The sequence below is a fragment of the Siphateles boraxobius genome, unplaced genomic scaffold (assembly GCF_051911475.1).
Source record: "Siphateles boraxobius isolate OS27281-9 unplaced genomic scaffold, OSU_SipBor_1 13, whole genome shotgun sequence".
Lineage (NCBI taxonomy): Eukaryota > Metazoa > Chordata > Actinopteri > Cypriniformes > Leuciscidae > Siphateles > Siphateles boraxobius.
In genome coordinates this window covers 173,932-197,167 of record NW_027508733.1, presented here as the reverse complement: position 1 = coordinate 197,167, position 23,236 = coordinate 173,932, and the positions used below count along the sequence as shown (strand labels likewise).

Below are 23,236 nucleotides of genomic sequence, written 5' to 3'. Positions count from 1 at the left end.
CTTGTCCACTAACATTATTGAAATCAATCAACATGCTAATGTCAAATTATTGAAGCAAATTAAATTTTAGCTACAAGCTAATAATGTTGCACTTAGTAGAATCTGTTGTAAATCATGTTTTTCTTGTGTTTTGCGTGAGTAGGGCTATAGTATCTGCCTGTGTGAATAGTTTCAAGCGTTCACTCGCGATCTGAAAGGTTAGCGCTCTGTTTAGGCAGTAGGCTAGGCAACGCTAGCTTTCTGAGCCGCTCTATTGTGCGTCTCTGGCTGTTTTGTTCTGTCTGTGAGTGATTATGGTCAGCTGGGGATTTGGGAGAGTTTCTTTCCTGACGTCATAAAAGCACAATCGCTGGTTTAATTGAGGTCGTTTCATGAGTGAGTGTGTGTGTGTGTGTGTGTGTGTGTGTGTGTGTGTGTGTGTGTGTGTGTGTGTGTGTGTGTGTGCGTCAGACACAAACACACGGGCAGATGGCCTGTTGAACACCAGCATCCCACATATGGAGATCCACACTACTGTTCAGAGACGCTCCTGACGCTCGGATGCACACACACACACACACACACACACACACACACACACACACACACACACACACACACACACACACACACACACACACACACACACTCACGTATACACACACACACACTCACATATATACACTGACACACATACACACTCTCACATACACATATATACACTCACACACACTCACGTATATACACTCACACACACTCACATATATACAGTCACACACATACACACTCTCACATACACATATATACACTCACACACACTCAGGTATATACACTCACACACACTCACATATATACACTCACACACATACACACTCTCACATACACATATATACACTCACACACACTCACATATATACACTCACACACATACATGTCACTTACACATACACTCTCACACACTTACACATACACTCTCACACACAGACACACGCACATATACACACACTCATATACACTGACACACACACACACACACACACACACACACACACAGTGAGTTTGTGTTTAAAACAGGAACTAATATTTGCCAGTGGAGTCAGAAAAATAATCAAAAGTTTTTCTTTTGAATTAAGGTTATTTTCCCAGTGTCAGATATTAGTCCTCGCTTTCAGTGTGTGTGTGTGTGTGTGTGTGTGTGTGTGTGTGTGTGTGTGTGTGTGTGTGTGAGCATGAACTGATTTCTCTCAGTGAACGAGTCTTCATTTCTGCAGGCGATCTGCCATGTCTGGATTTCTAGATCTTTTTAATGGAAAACAAGACGTATTTCTCATGAAGGAGAGACTAACACACACACACACACACACACACACACACACACACACACACACACACACACACACACACACAGAGCAGTTGATCTGATATTGTGTTAATGGTGGTTGAGTGTGTTGTTTGCAGCCGAACCTGAAGCGTGACCTCGTTAGTTTGTGTGTTTATACTCAGTATTAATCATGGAGACGCTGATGATCTCAGGAGGGTTCGCTGGGTAATCCCTGACCCTCGCTCACAAAGAAAACACACACACACACACACACACACACACACAGATTAATTATAAAGCTGGCTGTTAATCTGATCAGGATGAAATGAGCTGGTCTGCATTAAACACACACACACACAGTTATTTTATGTGATTTTTTCATGTGAAATCACAAGGTTTGATGTGATTTGCGTTTGAATATTTCACTCCCTGGTCAGTTTCTGGATCCGAGCCTCGCTGAGATCGAGCCTGTGGAGTGTGTGTGTGTGTGTGTGTGTGTGTGTGTGTGTGTGTGTTCAGCATCACAAAGGAGTGTCAGACGGGTGGAGGAAGGGCCTGATGAAAACCTGATCTCAGATGTTTCTCCTGAAACCCGAGAGAACTACACCAGTCAGCGGTTCTCATGACAGATACACACTCATATTGAGATTCACTGAAAACATCAGTGACAGTTTCATCACGAATCGTTTAAAACATCGACTTCAACATGATCTTGAGGTAGAAAGATGTAGAGTTTCTTGTGAAAAGTCGTTCAATGATGTTTGTTTTTATTTACAATTTTGTACAAGTGTGAAGTTTCCAGCTTCTGGAGTCCTCGGATGTGCTTCCGGTGTGGTGTAAAGCCGAGCGTCTGGAGAGTGTGTTTTACTGAAGACTTGTTGATTCCAGCAGCATCGAGGAGACAAAGCAAAGCATGCTGGGAAGGGTGAAGTGATTTAGTGGCGTTGACGTGTTTGGCAGCTGTTTCACTCACAGCGTCTCATTGTCCTGAAGTTCCCGGGAAACTAAACCAGCAGCTGTCGATCCACACACACACACACACACACACACACACACACACACACACACACACACACACACACACACACACACACACACACACACACACACACACACACAACCAAAACAAACCCCCATCTCAATCCAAACAGTCCCTCAGCTCACGACGTTAACCCTTCACACACACACACACACACACACGCAGTGTCTCAGTATTTCTAAAGAATGAAAATACAAAATTATATTTATACAGTATTTATTAATATTTTGAATTATGGTTTAAAGCTAAAGCGTCATGGAACTCGATTACGCTGCAAAAAATGTTTTTCTCACTCAGTGTTTCTGTCTTGTTTCCAGTGGAAATATCTGAAAATTCTTAAATCGAGAAGCATTTACTAGATGAGTGAAATGCCATAAGATATTATGTCTTGTTTTCTTGGGGAAATAAATCTAAATTAAGTGAGTTTTTGCTTAAAACAAGTAAAATGGGGTCAATGGGGTAAAAAAAAAAATCTTGTTTCTATTTGAATTGAGTTGGCAGATAATTTTGCTTTTTTTAAAATCAGAAACTCACTTAATTTTGATTGATTGATTTTTTACCAGAGAACAAGACATAATATCTTGTCATTTTACTCATCTAGTAAATGCATCTTGATTTAAGAATTTTCAGATATTTGGACTGGAAACACTGAGCGAAAAACTCTTCTTTATTTGACGACTGGACGTGACAGGAAGAGATCAGCCCAGAATTCAGAGCATCTCCTGTTTCTGACGCTTGTTTTTACAAACTTAAAAAGGGCTAAAAGAGCAGGACGACTAAACACACACAGATTTAGAGGCACTTTACTTAGCGCTCCACACACACATTCTCTCTCTCCCTCTCTCACACACACACACACACACACACATTCTCTCTCACACACACAGAGACACAGACACACACACACTCACAGAGACACACACACACAATCACACTCTATCTCTCACACACTCACAGAGACACACACACTCTCTCTCTCTCTCACACACACACAGACACACACTCTCTATCTCTCTCTCTCTCTCTCTCACACACACACTCTCACACATTCTAGAGAACAGATTTTAGCAGTAATTAAAGAGTTTATTTGTGTTGCTTTTCACCAAAACACCAGCAAACGGGTGTGTCTTCGGATTAACTTCCTCTCCTCCTCCTCCTTCATTACACACACACACATAAACTCACACACTCTCTCTCTCACACACACACTCACAGAGATACATATAAACATAAACACACACACATAATGTTGTAGAGAACAGATTTTAGCAGGAATTAAAGAGTTTATTTGTGTTGCGTTTCACCAAAACACCAGCAAAGTGTGTGTGTTTGTAGTCTGGGTGTGTCTTCGGATAAACTTCCTCCTCCACCCACACACACACACACACACACACACTGGTGTTTCCAGTCAGTTTTGAGGAGGAAACCCCAAAGCCTTTTTTCCCTCCCCCCGCTCGTCATTGGCTGACGTCACAGCGGCTCAGCCAATAAGATACTGTTGCTGAGGGAGAACTGAGAACTCTGTGTGTGTGTGTGTGTGTGTGTGTGTGTGTGTGTGTGTGTGTGTGTGTGTGTGTTAACTGCAGTACAACACGGAAATACAGCACATTCGACACAAATTCACACTGGGTCTATATATTCCATAGGTCTACTCTATACTGACTGGAAATGCAATGGAAAAACATCTTAAAAAGCGAAGGGAGGTGTTTTGGGAAGGTTTTCACCATTATTGTTAACTAAAACTAAAAGTATAACAACAGTTTTGTTAAATGAAATAAAATGTATACAAATGAGATGAAAACTGAAATGCTGCCTAATTTGAGTTGATGCGCTAAAATTACTAATTTGAAATAAACTCTAACTGAAATAAAACATATATATGACAAGCACAACCCAGTAACTAAAATAGAAAATGAAAATATAAACGTTAATTCAAAATATTTAGTGTATAAATTATACTATAACACCACTGGTTAGTTTTACACTGGAATCCTTTAACCATTGAAAACGTGGTCTCTGTCTGTAAAACATGGCATGTCCTCATTTATATATGTAAATATGTTGTTTTTTCGAGGTTCTGTTAGTAAACAGATTGAGAAGTTTCTGTACACTTCGTTCAATGATAATCTGAGGAATAAACTATTATTGTGCTTCTAGTTTGAGCTCCGATCGCGTGGACAGTGACGCTGCTGACCTCTGCTGGTGACATTACAGTACTAACTGCCAATAAGTATGGATTTAGGTGAGTAATTAAATATTATTCCGGTAAGTCTTGTTGTTGTTTGTTTAAATAACTACAATAGTATTGATTAATTAACGTTAACCCAGGCCTCACTGATTTTTTTAGACGACGCGTGCGATACAAATCAAAATCATTCAAACCGCGCGTCTTTTAACGACCTTTTTCCTCAGTGGAAAACTTACCTTTGAAATGCATCTAGGATTATTAAAGTTGGTGTTTTCTTTTGAACTCCATGTTGCTACACATATGTGGGATGGTTCTCACATTAAACCACCAAAATTAAAATACGAGGAACAAAATCAATGCCCTTGATTATTTTTGTGACAGCTGATACAATCCTGCGCAGCTGTTCACAAATATACAAGAGAAAAACAGTAAGTACTTCCGTTATCATAAGGACAATGTATTTTTAATAAAAATAATATTGTTTAATGACTATTTTTCGACGGTTTAACAACTCAAAAATTACATTCCACAAAGACTTAAAGCATAAAGCTTATTTATTAACAAATATACATATTTATTTTCGTCATGTTTAACTTCTACTGGCTCAAAGCAGGTAAAAATACCTAACTAAACATTAAAAAGGCGTCTGTGATTTTCAGCTGTCACAGATCTGAGGTCAGTCCGTTGTGCTGAATCGCTGCTGTTGCCATGGTGATCGCCTCCTCTAATGTCTGCTGATCTTCTAACTGGAACATACAGTTGACAGTCAGATAATCTCACTTTAAACAAACCCCAATCATTTTAAGATATTTATAAATACTCAAAACCACTGATGTACATTTAGTTTGAGGTATATAAAGGCAAATTGTAATTATCCATGTTTCGTATCGACCTGTACTGCAATTTGCGTGCCGTTCTCCGTTGCGAGCAGCGCCACCTGCTGGTACGGTGTCGAGTTCCCTTCGGCCATGATGCCATCTGACGTTACTATGGCAACCTGAAGGATGAACGCAAAGACGAGTGAATGACTTGAGCTCTGATAAACATGCAGTACCCTTATCCATCCCATAATACCCACCTGCTGCATCTCTTTGCCATCTGTAACCATGGTGACGTGCTGCCCGGTGTGGCCCTGTTGCGCGGGGACGGCGATGGTGGTTCCGTCCCGGGTTACCATGGTGACGGCCGTGCCGAGGACCTGCAAGTGTGAGCTGAGGATGTCGTCCGTTTCCATGGTAACCTCGCCATCGCGTTCGTTCTGCTCGGATGCCTCGAAAACCTCTGCGTCTACACACACACACGAAACTGTTCTTTGCAAACTTCTTCACCAAAAAAAAAGTGTTGCAGAAATCTGAAGTGAGATAACACAGAAAGTGTTTCTCACCGTCCTCCGCGGTGTCGAAGTCTCCGTGCGCGGTGCGCTTGTGCATGGCTAGCGTCGACGTCTGTCTGTAGGTCTTCCCGCAGTGGCTGCAGGTGTACGGCTTGCAGTGTGTGTGGACCACGTGATGCTTGTAAAGGCTGGAATATTCCGTGAAACTCTTGCCACAGCCGGGAACCGTACACAGATACGGCTTCTCCCCTGAACATCGTTAAAAACGTTAGTTGGAAAATAATCATATGAATGAACTTAAAAATACAAATCGAATCGTTCTGAATTTGCAAATCAAATCAGAAAGCTAAGAACCGTATTGATTCACTGTTTACCCAACGATTTAATTAATTAAATTAAATTTTAATGAATAGTTGTAGATAGCAATAACAATACTGTTTAGCGTATGTCAATACGTATGAAGCACCGCTCCCTTTCAAATCAAGCAGCGAACTTGAACATGCGCAAATCTGCGTGGGGAATGTTTTCGCGAAATTGCGCAAATTCACAAGGTTTCCAATTGGAACGACTGGATTTTGCAGAGCGACGTAGTGTTAATTTTGTTAACAAAATCTATGACCACAACCTTTTTTTCCATGATTAAGACGAGACGATGACGAGGCGACACCACGTCATTAAACGATAACTGCGACTATTTCAACATAAAATAACGTTGACGAAAAAAGACGAGACTGAAATGTAGTTTTTTTTAAAAACTTGACTAAAAACACTCTTTGTTTTGTTGGATAAAATAGGCGACAAGGCTGTTTTTAACAAGCCGCTACGAGCTTTCATGCTTACAGTTGCCAGATTTCGTGGCCAATATATTGTGCATCCCTAGAGATGAAAATAATACTTTTAAACATGAACCTAAACCACCATTAGGGGGCGACAAGTGACCGTCTTATTAGAGAGTCATTTATTCAAACGATTCGTTCACACGACTGAGAATTCAAGAACAAGGCAGTTGTTTATAAATGAGTAATTGAATCTGTGACTCAACCGATTCATTCAAAACGCTGAACCAAAAACATGTAATGTTGCTCTGATCTTTGTTTGGAACTATTGTCGCTGCCAAAGCGGTACAAAAACACTCAATATTTCGCATGTAAAATGTAAGTGACTTAATATACTGCTTGTTTATTGAACTGTCGTATGAAATCAGTGCCACGTTTTCAATTGTGATGGTATTCAGGAAGTGTGTATCGTGTTCTAAACATAAAAATAAGATTAAAAACGAAAAAGAACATTTGACACAGGACTAAGACTAAATTAAAAAGGTAGCTGACAGAGTAAGACTGGTCAGTGTGTGTGTTACCTGTGTGAATCCTCATGTGGTTCTTGTAGTTGGTGGCGCTGGCGAACGCTCTCCCGCAGGACGGCTCGGGACACAGGTACGGCCTCTCACCCGTGTGTGTGCGCGTGTGAACCTTGCGGATGTTGGACGTGGTGAAGGACCGTCCGCAGCCCTCGAACGGACATTTGAACGGCTTCTCGCCTGAAAGAAAGAGTCCACAGCTTGCTGAGGATTTCTGCATACACACACACTCAATACGGCTGGGTATCGCTCAAAAAATATCAATACCGGTTCCTGAACGATAGTTTTTTCCGATAGCAACTTTATGAACAGATAATGTTATAGCCGAGGCTGTGACATTAATGTGAAGAGGGGAAGAAACAAGACAGCTAAACGGTTAATGCCGCCAGACTTAAGGATAAGCACGCTTTACAAGATGCATACTTTAATGTGAGTTAATTCCGCTTTTCCCATTTTAACTTTTTTTTTTCTGTTTACATTTTTCTGGATAGGGTTAAATTAAAATTTTAATTAAAAAGCACGTATGATTAATTGAAATCATTAAACTTGTTCAATTTAACAGCGATTTATTAACAGTTTACTTTTAACATTACTTTCTTAATGTTTTTTTTATTTCATATTCCATTTTATTTTTACCTTGTTCTGTGCTTTCCGTTTTATTTAGTCTATTTTCAATTTTAATAATTTAATCAAAAACATATCTAATTAATTAAATTAATAAAAACATCTTGTAATGCAATAAATAGGGCCCTATGAAATGTTTATTATACATTTTTTTTGTTGTGTATTCTAATTTTCCTGGTAATCAAATGAAGGCATAAAACATTATTTTTATCTTTTATTCAAATGAAAATTAATTAAGGTTGTTCTTTAATTATTTGGCAAATAAGTGCTACACAACAGGTTTACTGTTAAAATTATAACATAAAAGAAATTTTTACATTAATATTAATTCTATTATTATTAGTAGTAGTAATAGTATTACATTATTATACTGGACAAGAGTAAATATATTATATAGTATATATATATATATATATATATATATATATATATATATATATATATATATATATATATATACATAAAATCAAATATATTTCTATGGCAGTTTCTTTACCAAACTTTTTTTTTTTTTTTTTTTTTTTTTTTTATTTTATTTTTTTTTTATTTAACAATCAGGCATACATACAAACAAACCAACATAGTGCAGTAGTGAGCAATCTTGTAAATCCATACTTCCAGCAGTGACAAGAGTGATTTAAGTGTTTAAGTGTGTATGTGTGCGGGTGTGAGTGTGGTTATGTGTATGTGTGTGTATGCGTAAACAAAGTAACCGTTTATTATGTATTACCATTGTTATTACCATCACCATCCCACTTCCCACTACCACCATATTGCCAATATTGTGTTGGTAGATTTTTTACTTCCATCCTTCCTCCTATGTAATAATTGCCATTGTCAATCCTGCATAAAATACGACATAATAAGATAATATAATATAAGATAATATAATATAACCTTCCCCCTCATCTCATCAGTCCATATCTTTTCCTATTTTTTTTTAATTTTTAATTATTTTTTTTTTGTGTTATGTGTGTTATGTGCAATGTCTAAGGTGCATTAAAATAGGGAGTACAGTGCGAGAGTGTCTCAAATTGGGACAGAGATGCTGTCCCGTTGAAACCACTTCTCGCCTGTCTAGCCTGCCTTGGTGTTTGTGAGGTTTTTCCATATATCCTTAATCCTTCTTTTTTTTTTTTTTATTTTTTTTTTTTTTATTCTATGTTGTGGTGCATTAAAAACCCATGAAGAGATAAGGGGGAAGTTATTGCACTAGTGATGACAATGATATCTAATTCTAAAACAGCATTGACAATGGCAATATTGATGATGATAATAATAATAATAATATTAATAATAATAATAAACGACAATGATGATGGCAGTGGTGATCATAACGGTAAGAGCAAAAAACAGCAACAACAGTAGTTACAACAATGAAAAAAAAAAAAAAAAAAAAAAAAAAAAAAAAAAATGAAAATAGTAATCATAACAGTAACAGTAAAGATAGCAATAACAATGATGACAGAAACAAGTTTAAACAACTAATATGAATATTCGTGGGTTGAGTAAGAAGGTGAGAGAAGTCAGAGTTGAAAACAGAGAAAGGATTCATAGCTGTAAGAGGTCAGAAAGTGTTGGACGGCAGGGATCAGTTTCAGATGTGTTATTATGAAGGGGAGATGCGAGTTCCATTGCCATGAAGTCTGTTATAAGATTTTTCCAGATGTTAATGTGTAATTTATTTCTGGTTTTCCAGTTCATGAGGATAGTTTTCTTGGCGATGGCTAGAGCTGTGAGGAGTATTTTAGAGTTTATGGTTTTATCAGTTATTATTGTGAGGTCCCCCAGCAAGCAAAGGGAAGGCGACATTGGGATGTGGCAGCCAACTATAGTTGATAGTGCCTGTGTGACCTCTTCCCAAAAGTGTTTGATTGGAGTGCAGTGCCAGGTTGCATGAATGTATGTATCTGTAGAATTTTGATTGCAATGTGTGCAAATTTCTGATGTGAATCCCATTTTAGCTAATCTATTGCCCGTGTAATGCGTTCTGTGAAGTATTTTGTATTGTATTAACTGAAGATTCGAATTTTTGGACATGTGATAGATGTTTTTACAGATTTGGGTCCAGAAGTTGGCATCAGGGGCTATTGATAGATCGTTTTCCCATTTTATTGTTGGTAAGTATATGGTCTGAAGTTGATTTGAGATCATTTTGTATATTTTAGAGAGAAGTTTCTTTGGAGAGGAAATGTTGACCAAGTCTGATATTGCCGGTGGAAGTTCTAAATTTGTGTCTCTGATGTTTATTTTTGTCAGAACAGAAGATTTGAGTTGTAGGTATTTTAAAAATTCGTTGTTCCCGATGCCATACTCCTGGGCCAGTTCCGGAAATGGTCTAAATGTGTTAGATTTGAAAATATGCTTAATGTGGGTGATACCCTTTTCCGCCCATGTGTGAAAGTTCAATGTTTTTTTATTGCTTATAAAGTCACGGTTGTTCCACAGTGGGGTGAGGTTAGATGGAGCTAATGTAGAATTAGTGATTTGGTGAAATTTCCACCAGGCTGTCAGAGTGGTGGCTATAGTTACTGCCTTAAAACATGTGTGTTGTTTAATTGATTTGGTGAGGAATGGTATGTCAGCTATATTTAATTCTTTGCATAATGATTGTTCTATATCTAGCCATACAATATCAGATTGGGTGGGGCGAATCCATTTGTATATGTATTGCAGTTGGTTAGCCATTGAGTAATATTGGAAATTTGGTGCTTCTAGTCCTCCTTGAACCTTACTTTTTTGAAGTGTAGTGAGTTTTATCCTTGGCGTTTTATTTTTCCAGTAGAAGCGAGTTATAATGGAGTCTAGTGATTTAAACCAGGTGAGTGTGGGGTGGGTTGGAATCATTGAGAATAGGTAATTAATTTTCGGTAAAATCGTCATTTTTATTGCTGCTATCCTGCCGATTATGGAGATTGGGAGATTGAGCCATCTGAGCAAGTCGTCTTCTATTTTTTTTAGCAATGGTGTGAAGTTGAGTGTTACCAACTCTGACAGTCTGGAGGAAATCTTAATGCCTAAGTAAGTGATGTGATCTTGACAAATAGGTATTGGTGATTGCTGGGGAGCCACATCCCATTTGGTTTTATGTAAAGGGAGGGTGGAAGATTTATTCCAGTTTATTGCATAATCGGATATTTTTGAGAAGGACTGAATTGTTTTAATTATTTCTTGAGTAGATGTTAGGGGTTCTTGTATATATAGTAGGATATCATCTGCATAGAGTGAGATTTTATGTGTTTGTTGTGGTGTTTCAATACCTTTGATTGCTGGGTTTTGACGGATAGCTGCTGCTAAAGGTTCAATAAAAATGGTGAATAGGGATGGAGAGAGTGGACATCCCTGCCTCGTTCCCCTGTGCAGTGTGAAGCTTTGTGATGTTAGTCCGTTCGTTGTTACTGTGGCCGATGGTGATGTGTATAAAATCTTGATCCAGTTAATAAACGACTCTCCAAAGCCGAATTTTTGTAACGTGGTGAATAAAAATTTCCAGTTGACCCTATCGAAAGCTTTTTCGGCGTCTAATGTGGTAATGAGAGTATCTTTCTGTTGTACTGATGAGTAGTGCATTAAGTTGTATAATCTGCGGGTATTATTAGATGCATGTCTACCTTTTATGAAGCCGGTCTGATCAGGATGGATTATATACGGTATAATTTGTTCAATTCTATGGGCTAGTGCTTTGCTAATAATTTTTATGTCGACATTCATAAGTGAGATAGGACGATAGTTGGATGTGAAGGTGTGGTCTTTGTTAGGTTTAGGGATGAGTGATATAAGTGCTGTATTCATGTGGGAAGGGAATTTTGCGTTATGTTTTATGTCTGTTATTGTTCTGCTAAATAGTGGGTATAAAGTTGACCAAAAATGTTCATAGAACTCAGCAGGGAAGCCATCCGGACCTGGTGCTTTATTATTTTGCATGCTTTTCAATGCGGAATGAAGTTCTTTTTCAGTGATTGGTGATTCTAGTGTGTTTATTTGTTCCATGTTGAGTTTTGGTAGAATGGTGTTATCGAGGAATTGGGTTATGTCTTCTTGGTTTGGATCAAGATCAGATGAGTATAATTTTGTATAGTAATCTTGAAATATCTTGTTTATTTCAACTGGTGAGTTGGTTAGCTTCCCTGCCGAGTTTCTGATGGAGGTTATGGCTGTTCTTTCTTTATTTCTTTTAATTTGACTGGCTAAATATTTTCCGGATTTATTGCTATGGTGAAAAGTTTCTTGACGGAGCCTGTGAATCAGAAACTGGTTTCTTTTGTTTATTATTTCATTGAGCAATATTTTTTTTTCTCTAATTTCTTTATAGATGCTTTCTGATTGATTATTTGCATGTAAAATTTCTAATTCTTTTATTCTTTCTTCCAGTTGGGTTTCTCTTTCTCTGTCCTTTTTTTTTTTTATGTACTGAATATGAAATAATTTTCCCCCGTAAAACTACTTTCCATGTTTCCCAGAGTAGCGATGCTGATGACTTTGGAGAGTCATTTATTTCAAGGAAGGATGTCCACTCTCTCTTGAAGTAGCTGTCAAATTCTGGATCTTTCAAGAGTGATGTATTAAAACGCCATCTGGTGGGGTGCTTTTGTATTGCAGATAGGTTCCATGTTAGAGTTACCGCAGAGTGGTCGCTAATAATGATCGGATGTATTTTGGTTTCTAAAATATTTGGTATGATTGAATTACTGGTTAGAAAGAAATCAATGCGGGAGTAGGTTTGGTGGACATTAGAATAAAAGGTGTATTCTCTGGCAAGTGGGTGTTGTAGCCTCCAACCATCGCAAAGACCAAAATCACTCATGAACTGTTTTATTGTTTTGGAAGATTGCCCAGGTTTTCCTGTGTGTTTTGACCTGTCAAGTGATGGATTGATTACAGTGTTATAGTCTCCCCCTATAATTATTGGACCGTTAGAAATGTTTGAAAGAGAAGAGAAGAAATTTACAAAGAAGGAGGAATCATCAGAGTTTGGCCCATAAATGTTGCCAATTGTAATTGGATTATTATTGATTGAAATGTTAATAATGATAAAACGGCCTTCATGATCTGAAATGGTTGTATGGTGGTTAAACTGTATTTTTTTGTTTATTAAGATGCATACTCCTCTTTGTTTTGAATTATAGTGGGAGGAAAAACAGTGGTTAAAATGTGTAGTTTTTAAGCTGTTCTGTGTATATTGAGAGAGGTGTGTTTCCTGTATTAGACATATATCCGCTTGTGTATTTTTTAGGTAATTTAAAACTTTATTTTTTTTTGTTTGTGAACCAACACCACGAATATTCCAAGTTATGAATTTCAATTGCATGAACCTATAATGTATATTTCATAGTTACCTTGTGTGAATATAAGTCTGTGTGTGTGGATGTGAATGTGGTTGAGTGTGTGTGTGTGTGTGTGTGTAAATCTATAACAACAAATGACAAATAAAACAGGGATACCTATAAACAACAAATACAGAACATATAAACAGTGAGCAAGGCTATTTAGGTGCATTTAGAATACAATGTGCGTGTGTGGTGCAATTGGGTTAATGAAAGAATATGAAGATTATGAATTGACTATAAATTGAGCATAAACGGATTGGAAATGTTACATTGCTATTTTCAATTATTAGTAAAGCCAGGGAGTAGTGTCTTTGTCTCTAAATAATTGTCCATCAATATATAATTTGTCCACTGTGATGATTGCTTTTTTACCTTGATTGATCATTGTCCTACGGATGGGGAAAAGTAGCTTACGTCTGCGGATGATTTCTTGTGGATATTGATCGTTGAGTCCGTAATGAGTCCCTTTGAGCTGTCGTCCTTGTCGCTGTACCAGTACTTTTTGTTTGAAGTGTTCAAATTTGGCGATGATGGGGCGGGAACGGGTGGAGTTGATGTGTTTCTGTCCTAAACGGTGAACGCGATGGAAAGTGATGTGCTCTACAGTCTCTGGTGAAAGTTTGAGCTGGTTGATCAGGAAGTCCTTAACAGATTTTTCGGGGTCCTCGGTGGATGATTCAGGGATGCCGGAGAAGATTAGATTGTCTCTCATACTGCGTGACTGTATATCCAGGATGGTTTCTTGCATGGCTTTGTTCTCAGCGGTGACGGAGGTAAGTTGACTGTTTACTGTTGAGAGTTTTGTAGTGAGTGTGTCCACGGAGCTTTTCAGTGATTTGTTTTCTTCAGTGAGCGAATCGACTTGTTGTTGACTGTATTCCAGGCTGTGGCGGAGGTTTTGAAATTCTTTGTGCAGTACTTCGATTAGTGAGAGTCTAGATTCCAGGTTAGCTAAGCGCTCGTTGATTGATAAGAGTACGTCGGAACAGCAGTTTGTTTTGATCGGCGTGGAAGCTGGTGATGTTGGTGACGGCGGTGAATCGGTTGATAAGGGTGAATCCGAGGTGCGTGGTTTTTTGGCTTTGCTTGATCGGCCCATTGCAACGTTACAGAGTCTGTTGAAGTGATGGTCAATGTAATCCTCCAGTTGGTCCAGTTCCGAGTTGAAATCCAGGTTTTAAGTTAGGGTTAACGCGGGTGATGTTGTAAAGAAAAAAAAAAAAATACAAAGTTTGTTTGTCTTATCTAGCAGCGGCGCGCTGCCATGTTGAATTTCGCACCCAACGCGCACACACACACACTACGTCAGTACGTCAGTACGTCATCACGTCCATGTTGGCAGAAAAAAAAAAAAGTTTTCAAAAAAGTTTACCAAACTTTTATTTTGACGTTGAGTAGCTTCTTCTGTGATGTGATGAAAGTATCTCTCAAATGAAATGCTGTCAAAGTGTGAATATTAAACCGCAAAAGTATTTATTTAAATATGAATCCTGCATGCGTAAACTAGTGTCTTTCCTTGACGCCTCGCCACAGCCAATCACACGCACTTGATTTGGCCGCATCATACATGCTTTATGCTTATTGGCTCACTGACGTTGACAAGATTAACCCCTCAGGTATCGAGATTTGGTACCGAAACAAGACATTTTTTGATACTCGATGGTATCAAGGCGATTCAATCAGTGCCTAAAAAGTACCGAAGTCGACCCCCAGCCCTAAAACTCCTGAAACTGAAGATTGCGCGAGTGCGCAGCTCGTACCGGTGTGTGTGCGCACGTGTTTCTGCAGGTCCCCGGAGGTCTTGAAGGCCTTGTAGCACATGTCCTCGGGGCACTTGTAGGGCTTCTCTCCGGTGTGTGTGCGCAAGTGGCTCTTCAGCCCGTACCCCGTGGCGAACGCTTTCCCGCAGGACGGCACCTCACACCTGTACGGGCGATCGCCTGTGTGAGAGCGCTCGTGCACCTGCGCGACACACACACACACACACACATCTGTGAGTGCTCAAAAAACCACTCATAAAGCAACTTAAGTGTAATTTTCCCTTAAGAATGCCCTTAAGGATTCAACTTAAGGGTGTTGTGAAAAATAACCCTTAAGTGTTACTATTTTAAGTACTATTTTTCCCTTAAGTAAACAATAAGTGTTGCTTAAAGGGGAACTGCATTGTGGGAAGGCTGTGTACCTTCAGATGGTGTGCTGTGGTGTAGAAGCGTCCGCAGCCGGTGTGTCCACAGCGAAAGCTTTTCTCCCCGACCGGCTGAGCTTTACTGGAGCTCCACACCTTCCCCTCAAACATCAGCTGACAAACATGAAACACACACACACACACACACACACCAGCGCTGTCAAAATGGCTGGAAAGCTGAATTCGAATTTCTTGCTTAAATATTAGCAAAATTCAAATTATATTCGAATTCTTAATATTAAGAGGAAAAAAGTACAGTATTGTCTCCTATGGCCACAAGAGGGCGCAATAAGCAAATATAAACCAGATCAAGCTTCGCATCTTTTAATGAAATGACTCACTTTTTGAAGTCCATTAACTTTTGAAACAGTTGTTCTTAAATATAATTTCCTTAATGTGCATGCAAGGAAATTTACAACATTTACAACGAAATTTACAAAAATACAACAGCAAATAATCCACTTCTACACACTACATCTACATCATCAAACACACCAGACGCTCTTGATCTGAGCGAGTGCTGAACGCTTTCTGTTCAGTGTTTCCAGCTGATGAAACACACTCTCACACACACACACACACACACACACACACACACACACACACACACTCAGCTCTGACTGATGTGCAGGTTTGGTCAAGTGTGTCGTTGCACGAATTTTCCCACGAACTGAGAGGGTTTTCGTCGGCAGGAAGAGCCTTTTCCCGCCATTTTTCTAATTAGCAACACAGCTGCCCCGCGCTGTACTGTATAAGCTAACAGAAAGAAACCGCGTCAGTTACGTCATCATAATGTCGCGCGCCTCTCAACACACCAAAAATTCAAATGCATGGTTTTTGCATTCGAATGTGCAGTTTGTTTTTAAATTCGACGAATATTCGAAATTAGAATTTTTATTTAACAGCCCTACAGACAATTACATACCTGTCAATCACAATCTGTCTCTGTCTCTCTATCATACGCAAGCGGCACCTTCCCGTCTCTCTCTCTCTCTCTCTCAACACTGAAGAGACTCAAACTGCAGTTCCTCCACTGGCCACTAGAGGCCGGCTGCAGAAGAGACTCAATCCCATAGACCCCCATGTTAAAATGCCCAACTTTACAACAGAAACAAACATGTTTACAGTCTAGTGTTAAAACTGGTTTTGGTCTATATAGCTAATGTTGCTCTTCATGACGACTGTGAGGGGGTGAATTTTTTATAACTCATCCGTTTAAATTATATTAAGCCTTAAAGTTATGCATAATTAAGGGCGTGGCCACTTGAGTGACAGGTGGATTGCCGCTGATGTCACTACTAGCCGTTTGTCTGCTAGCGTTAGCGTCACGTCACCTCATTTTCGTTTATCCGCGAGTGACGCGCGGCCAAGATGGCGACGGCCGGCTCCGCCCACTTTGGGCTTCAAAAACGCTCTTCAGAAACACTACGGGTGATGTCACACTCACTACGCCCAGTCAGTGTTTTATACAGTCTATGGTCATACCTGTATGCTGGTCTGCTCCCCGTTTGTGTTCTCTGTGTTTTCATCGACCTCGACCTCTGACCCCGTCAGCTGTGCCACATCAAATCAAACATCAGTGAAGTACATCTAAAATGACGGTATGATGCAGCGAGCGTCGTGTCGGCGTCAGACCTTGCTAGCGTAGCTCTCCAGCGCGCCGATGGCGTCAGGGTCCGTGTTCATCTGGTGGTGTATGTACGCGGTGCTGCCGTCCTCCAGCTGAACCGCCTCCACCGCGCCGGGCCCGAACCCTTCTGTCACACACAGAGGTCAGAGGTCAAACGCGCACAGAGGTCAAACGCGCACAGAGATCGTGTACTCGAGTGGTTTGTGCGGCACCTTTAGGCGTGTGGTGAATAAACGCCGTGCTTCCGTCCTCCAGCTGTACGGCCTGACCGTCCTCGAACGCCAGCGACTCTACACACACACACACACACACACACACACGGGTTCATCAGCATCAACTACACTTCATTTAGGTGAAGTACTAAAATGGCTAAAACTGTTTCTGAAATAAAAATAAATTAGAAATACATAAAATAAAAATGACAAAATCACATAAAATGACTAAGAGTTCAGAATGTTAAAACTAAACACTAATATAAAATACTAATAAATAGTATGCAAATAATTTGATGGTCGTAATAAAATTTGATTGCATAGACAATATTGAGAATTACAAAACATCTGGTAACAATTTAGCTGAGGTTGTTTACTAATAGAATTTTAAAATCAAATCTGTTCAAATTCGTTAATGCACTATGAACTAACATGAACAATTGTGTTGTTTATTTTAATTATATCAGAAGTGATTATAATTTATGTATCCTAAATAATGGATACTGACGAAGGCATAGAGCCGAAACGTTTGTCTACTTTATCTCGTCTATAATAAAATACTTTTTTTTGCATTTTTGTATCCTAAATGATCAAAAAAACGCGGCGGCACACACACCTTTCTGCTGAACGGTGACGTGTTGAATGAATGCGGTGGTGCCGTCCTCCAGCTGAACAGTGTTTCCCTCCACCAGACTCCCGTCTGCAGAGAAAACACACTCACAGTTACACACACACACACACACACACACACTGGCCGGCTGTTCGTCAGTACACCGCAAAAATGCTTTTCTGACTTAGATTTTTTTGTCTTGTTTCCACATCTAAAAATTCTTAAATCAAGAAGCGTTTACTAGACAAGTAAAAATGATTGTGTTGTTTTCAGAAAGAAAAAAAAGTCAAAATTAAGTGAGTTTTTGCTTGAAACAAGCAAAATAATCCGCATGAGTGAGAATGTGTGTGTGTGTGTGTAAAAGTAATACTAATAATCTTATATTAATAAACTAATCGTCTTCATTAATAACAGTTTTCTGTATATTTCTGGAAAAAACACAATAATTTTATACTTTTTTCATTTTTTTGACAAAAAGGTTTAGAAACACAGTTTAGACTGAATAAGATTTCTAAAAATCACAAAAAAAGCAATTAATAAATTTAGTGAAAGAATTTTATTTGCAATGTAAATTTCCAAGCTTTTGCAACCCTAAGATATTTCCAGCAATTTGTTTTTATTTTATAGTATTTATTAATGTTTTGAATTAGCTTTTATTTTCAGATTTTATTATAATTTTACTTTACATTTTAATTTGTATTTTTGTTACTTTTTTGTCACTAACACAAGATTTTTTTACTAAAAAGCATTTTTTATTTATTTAATATTTATATTTTATATCAACTTTCAATTACTGACTATTACTTTCAAACACTGGTTTGTTTACATAGCTCGATAATTTATAGAACTTTATTTGTGAATTTAGTTTGATCATTTACTTTATTTAAAGGGGTCATGACATGAGAAATTAAAATATAAAGATATTTCCACAATTTTAAGATATTTCCAGCTAACTCATGGAACCTTGATCACAGAATCAACACAAAAACAAAAAATATATATTTTTAGCATTTTTTTTAAGTTAATTTTAAAAAAATTGGCATTTCAACATTATTTTAATGAGAATTAAGCAGATTTTCAAGCAGTGTGAAAAATTGTAAAGTATGTTATGATCATTTGTTGTACTGGCTTTAACTTATGCTGACTTAAATAAAACATAATTTGTAATAAAATTAGATAGAATAGACAACAATGAGAATAACAAAACAGCCAGTAATTTTAGTTGAAGTAGTAAAATGGCTAAAACTATAACTGAAATAAATATAAATTAGAGCTAAATAGAAATATTTAAAATAAAAATCACATAAAATTACTCAAATGTAACATAATAAACACTAATATAAAATATTAATAAATACTACAACAGTACACAAACAATTTTATTGTAGTAATAAAATTTGATGGGATAGACAATATTGAGAATCACGCCCGGTGTTTTGTAATTCTCAATATTGTCTATGCCATCAAATTTGATTACTATTAAATTACTATTTTTTTTACTATTACTAACAATTTAATTTACATTGTTTACTAATACAATTTTAAAATCAAATCTTTTCAAATTCCACTATGAACTAAGATGAACAATTGTATTATTTATTTCCATTATATTAGAACTGATTACGATCATAATATTGATAATTGATGTATAATATAATTGATGTATCCTAAATGATTGTGTAGCTATGTTTAACAAATAAATAAATTCTGTGAAAAATATATTGCTCATAGTTCACGTTAGCTAATCATGAGAAATTAATGAAAACAATGTCACAAATCAGTCAAATGTAATGGTGCCTTGTTTTCTTTTAGAAAATTATATACAGGGTTCGTACAGATACTGTAAAAATAAATGACAGGACTTTTGTTTTCAAAGACTACAATCACAGATTGTAAACAATATCTTAAACTAAAATTACAGATAAATAACATTTGATATTATAATGTCGTACTTTGTAACGAGAAGGTCTGATGGGAGTTGCCTGAAAAGATTGCATTTGTGTTGTTTCTAAATGAATATATATATTATGTTTAAGTAAGTCAAGCACTTTCGAAGTACATCTTCGTAAATGTGTCTGTTTTCCAGGGTTTTCCAGGACTTAAATATCAAAAAGTCAAATTCAAGCACCTATAGGACCCTGTATATGTGTGTGTTCTTGTGGTTTAGTGGACACTCGTCTCACCGCTGATGGACTGCTGTATGTAAGCGGTGGAGCCGTCGCTCAGAGCCACGGCCTGAAGCCCCAAACCCTCCATCATCCTACACACACACACACACACACACACACACACACACAACACTGTCATCTCTTCATTTAACACACTCAAACTTCCTGTCAATCTTCTGAGAGTCGTTCGTTTCAAACACAGTGATTAGAACAGTCGAGTGAATAATGCAACGAATGAATGCAAACAATAGGCTTAGGAAAGTACAGTTCGTGTTATATGTGTTTATTAGGGCTGGGGGGGGGGGGGGTGTATTCACCTATCCATCGCGTTTTTTGTGTTTTTTTACGATTCTAAAATAGATTTTTTTATTACAGAATTGATATTAATTCAAATGTAATTGCTTTATTTGTGTCCTTGCTTGTAGATGAGGTTGACAGAAGTTAGCCACTTTCGTTCCAACAGAGAGGATGAAATGTGTCGTTATCTACGACGTAATATCCCTTTAAAAGTGGACGCGACGTGAGACTGAACGCACTGAAAGCCTCGCGCTGCTCATATACTGAGAGAGAGAGAAGACACTGAGCTCCATGATTCATCTTTAAAAGACTGTGATTTCCATTCAAACACACAGGCGATCTGCTTCCATTTCGTTTGTCTATTAAACTTTGACAAAATCATATCGCAACATTCAAATCTGCGCTGCGCTGACCCGGAGAGAGTCATGAAACCGCTTCACAAACAGTCTTTTCAATCTCATAGTATCATTATTTCTGTGATGCAATAGTTCAAATTATCATAGAAGTACTGGGATAAAAGATTAAAGTTCAAATATAAACACTGATGTCTACGATAGCGATCAAAATACAGTAAATCAGCTTTTGATAGAAACATGGCGCTTAAAATAACGCATTTATCGATTACATTGTTTCTCCACTAGGTGGCGACAAGTAAAATGTATTTGTTATTGAATCATTTATTAAAGAGAATGTAGTGTTGTATGATGCTCCTGAAATAAGTCAGAAACATGTGATGATTTGTCTTGTAAATACGACTCATCTTATACATCATGTACAGTCTGTATAAGTGTATGATTTAACTTTTCCCGATGGTCTAGTGTTAAAAAAATTGCAATATCGAATCGTAATACTTGTAGAATCGCAATTCTTAAAGAAAATCGCATTACATATCGTATCGGCACCCAAGTACCGTGATAGTGTCTAACAAGGAGATAGGTGTATCATCCCAGCCCTAGTGTTTATAGGGATAGTTGATTGACAGTCGTAACATTTGTACGTCTGTGGACGGAAGACAATTATACTATGGGAGCTTGTTTCCGCCACGGAATAAAAAATAAAAATGTTAATTGTGACTATTTTAGAATTCAAAACTGGCAATTGTGAGTTTCTATCAAAATTCTGAGGGAAAAATGTCAGGATATAAACTCATAATTGCGAGAGGAAAAAGTTAGAATCAAGAGATTTTTTATTATTATTATTATTATTATTATTCTGTGCCGGTAACGAGCTTCCACACAAATAGCGTCATAATTCAATCAGTTAGTAAAATGTTGATTCAGTTTTGTTGCCAAATTAGTTGCTATGTTGCCACATAGTTTCTATGTGGTGTTTTTAATACGCTTTAAGATATTAAACGCATATTAATAGAACCGCGTATACTAAATGAGGCAAGGGTGTGGAGTTACATTCAAGATTTTTTTAAGGCATTAAGATTTTTTTCCAAAGAAAAAACGTTTCAATATGTAATTTCGTTAATTTAATATGAGTTTTAAGGGATAAAATTATTGACTACAGGGGGATTTTTTTCGCGGGCGAAATCCACGTGATCGAGAGTTCCTCGCGCTTGAATTCGTTGCCTTGACCACACTCAAGCAGACATTTTGCATTTTTACCAAAATATTTTGAAAGAACCATATTTGTGTTGCTGCACAAAACACTACAAAAGTACTACAAAAATACTATGATAATACCATGGTGTTTGAGGAACCCGGGTGCACCAGGTAAATAACTTTGAATATGAATATAGTGATAATTCGGTATTGTGATACATATCAACCGTCCAGCGTTATACCATGTTATTATAACAGTACTTTTGTAAGTGTGTTTATAGTCCGCTTGAACACGGACACGCGCACCGCCGCAGGCCTCGTGTTACACACATTTACAGTCACTCATACACGCGCGTAAACACACATATAGACGGTTAGAGCGCCAGAATAATGTAAATAATGTCTGAGTGTGTGTGTGTGTGTGTGTGCAGCGCTGCTGTGTCCTCCACTATCCCATCATTCTCTCTGGAGCAGCAGCAGCGCAGGCTGGGATACTCACCACCGCCAGCGGCCCGACATGCACCGCGACACTCGGCAGCGCGGTCCGCGCGATCAGTGCTACGGTGTCCGCAGTGCGTTCGTCCTCCGGCAGGCGGCGCTGCACTTCCGCAAACTCGTTTAAAAAAGATCAACAAATAACTATATTGTTTATAAATTATTTTATTTCGATAAAACGTCTAATCTTAATCCAAGAAACGTATTCAAATTAAAAAGGAAATGACAAAGATAGAATGAATTTAAAAGTCGTATAGAAAAATAAACTAAAATAATAAGTAAACTAAAAAGCACCATCGAAGTGTTTTTTATTGCAGACCCTAGAGTAAAAATAAAATAAATGTATTTATTAAAATTATAAAGTTTAGTGTAGCGAGGAGTTTTAAATACCATACAGATGTGTTTCTTAAGTGTTGTTACATCTCAGAATGATGTCTACACTATGGGTATACATTGTTTTAGTAGTGATTTATGTACTATATTCTCATTTCTTTTAACGGATATGTAGTTTTTCCAAAGATAATAAATACTATAAATATATTATACTACAAATAATATTTAAAAAAATAGGACTTTGTAAGGTGAATGTTCAGTTCGAAGTATTTTTGTGAAGGGTATATGAATGTTTGAGCCACAGCGCGCCTCCTGCTGCCCTCAGAGAGAATCACGTCACATCCTCCTCCGGCTTCCGGCTTCTTTGCGTTTCTGCAAACCGGAACCGGAAGAATATGGTAATACTGTAATATCAAACGCGGAAATGCCAGCCTCCAGCTTTCACTCTTTTACTGTCTATGCTTTCTTTCAGCAAATTTAAGCAGGAAAAAATACCCGGCATTTGTTGTTTTGGAGAATAAAATCAAGCAGTATAACCAAACAATAATTCAATAATATACAGACATTTTATTTTTAATGTTAATACTG

At 37.7% G+C, this 23,236-nt stretch overlaps 1 protein-coding gene across 4 annotated transcripts; it reads right to left on the bottom strand.

The window, feature by feature from the left end:
• Positions 1–5,063: 5,063 nt before the first annotated feature.
• On the bottom strand, positions 5,064–22,404 carry znf76 (zinc finger protein 76). 4 transcript variants are annotated; one of them, XM_077225807.1, is made up of 13 exons: positions 22,320–22,404; positions 19,989–20,065; positions 17,812–17,895; positions 17,196–17,273; positions 16,989–17,110; positions 16,839–16,907; positions 15,351–15,467; positions 14,929–15,130; positions 7,218–7,397; positions 5,912–6,109; positions 5,606–5,814; positions 5,420–5,524; positions 5,064–5,273 (listed from the first exon to the last, which is right to left on the bottom strand). In XM_077225807.1, the coding sequence occupies exons 1-13, from the start codon at positions 22,337–22,339 to the stop codon at positions 5,190–5,192; spliced, it is 1,545 nt and encodes a 514-aa protein (XP_077081922.1). In that variant the 5' UTR covers positions 22,340–22,404; the 3' UTR covers positions 5,064–5,189. The 4 variants fall into 4 exon arrangements, with proteins under 4 accessions (XP_077081922.1, XP_077081923.1, XP_077081921.1 ...); XM_077225808.1 differs by having other exon boundaries at positions 16,989–17,107; XM_077225806.1 differs by lacking the exon at positions 22,320–22,404 and having other exon boundaries at positions 16,989–17,107; positions 19,989–20,207.
• Positions 22,405–23,236: the final 832 nt, after the last annotated feature.

What these genes read in the sequence shown, in the direction of transcription:
- znf76 (XM_077225805.1), bottom strand. Translation starts at nt 20,112, where the DNA reads ATGACAGTGTTGTGTGTGTGTGTGTGTGTGTGTGTGTGTGTGTGTAGG. An exon ending in GGGAGCAGACCAGCATACAG is followed by an intron (nt 15,468 to 16,838) that starts GTATGACCATAG and finishes CATGTTTGTCAG; the next exon opens with CTGATGTTTGAGGGGAAGGT. An exon ending in ACACGTGCGCACACACACCG is followed by an intron (nt 7,398 to 14,928) that starts GTACGAGCTGCG and finishes TCTTTCTTTCAG; the next exon opens with GCGAGAAGCCGTTCAAATGT.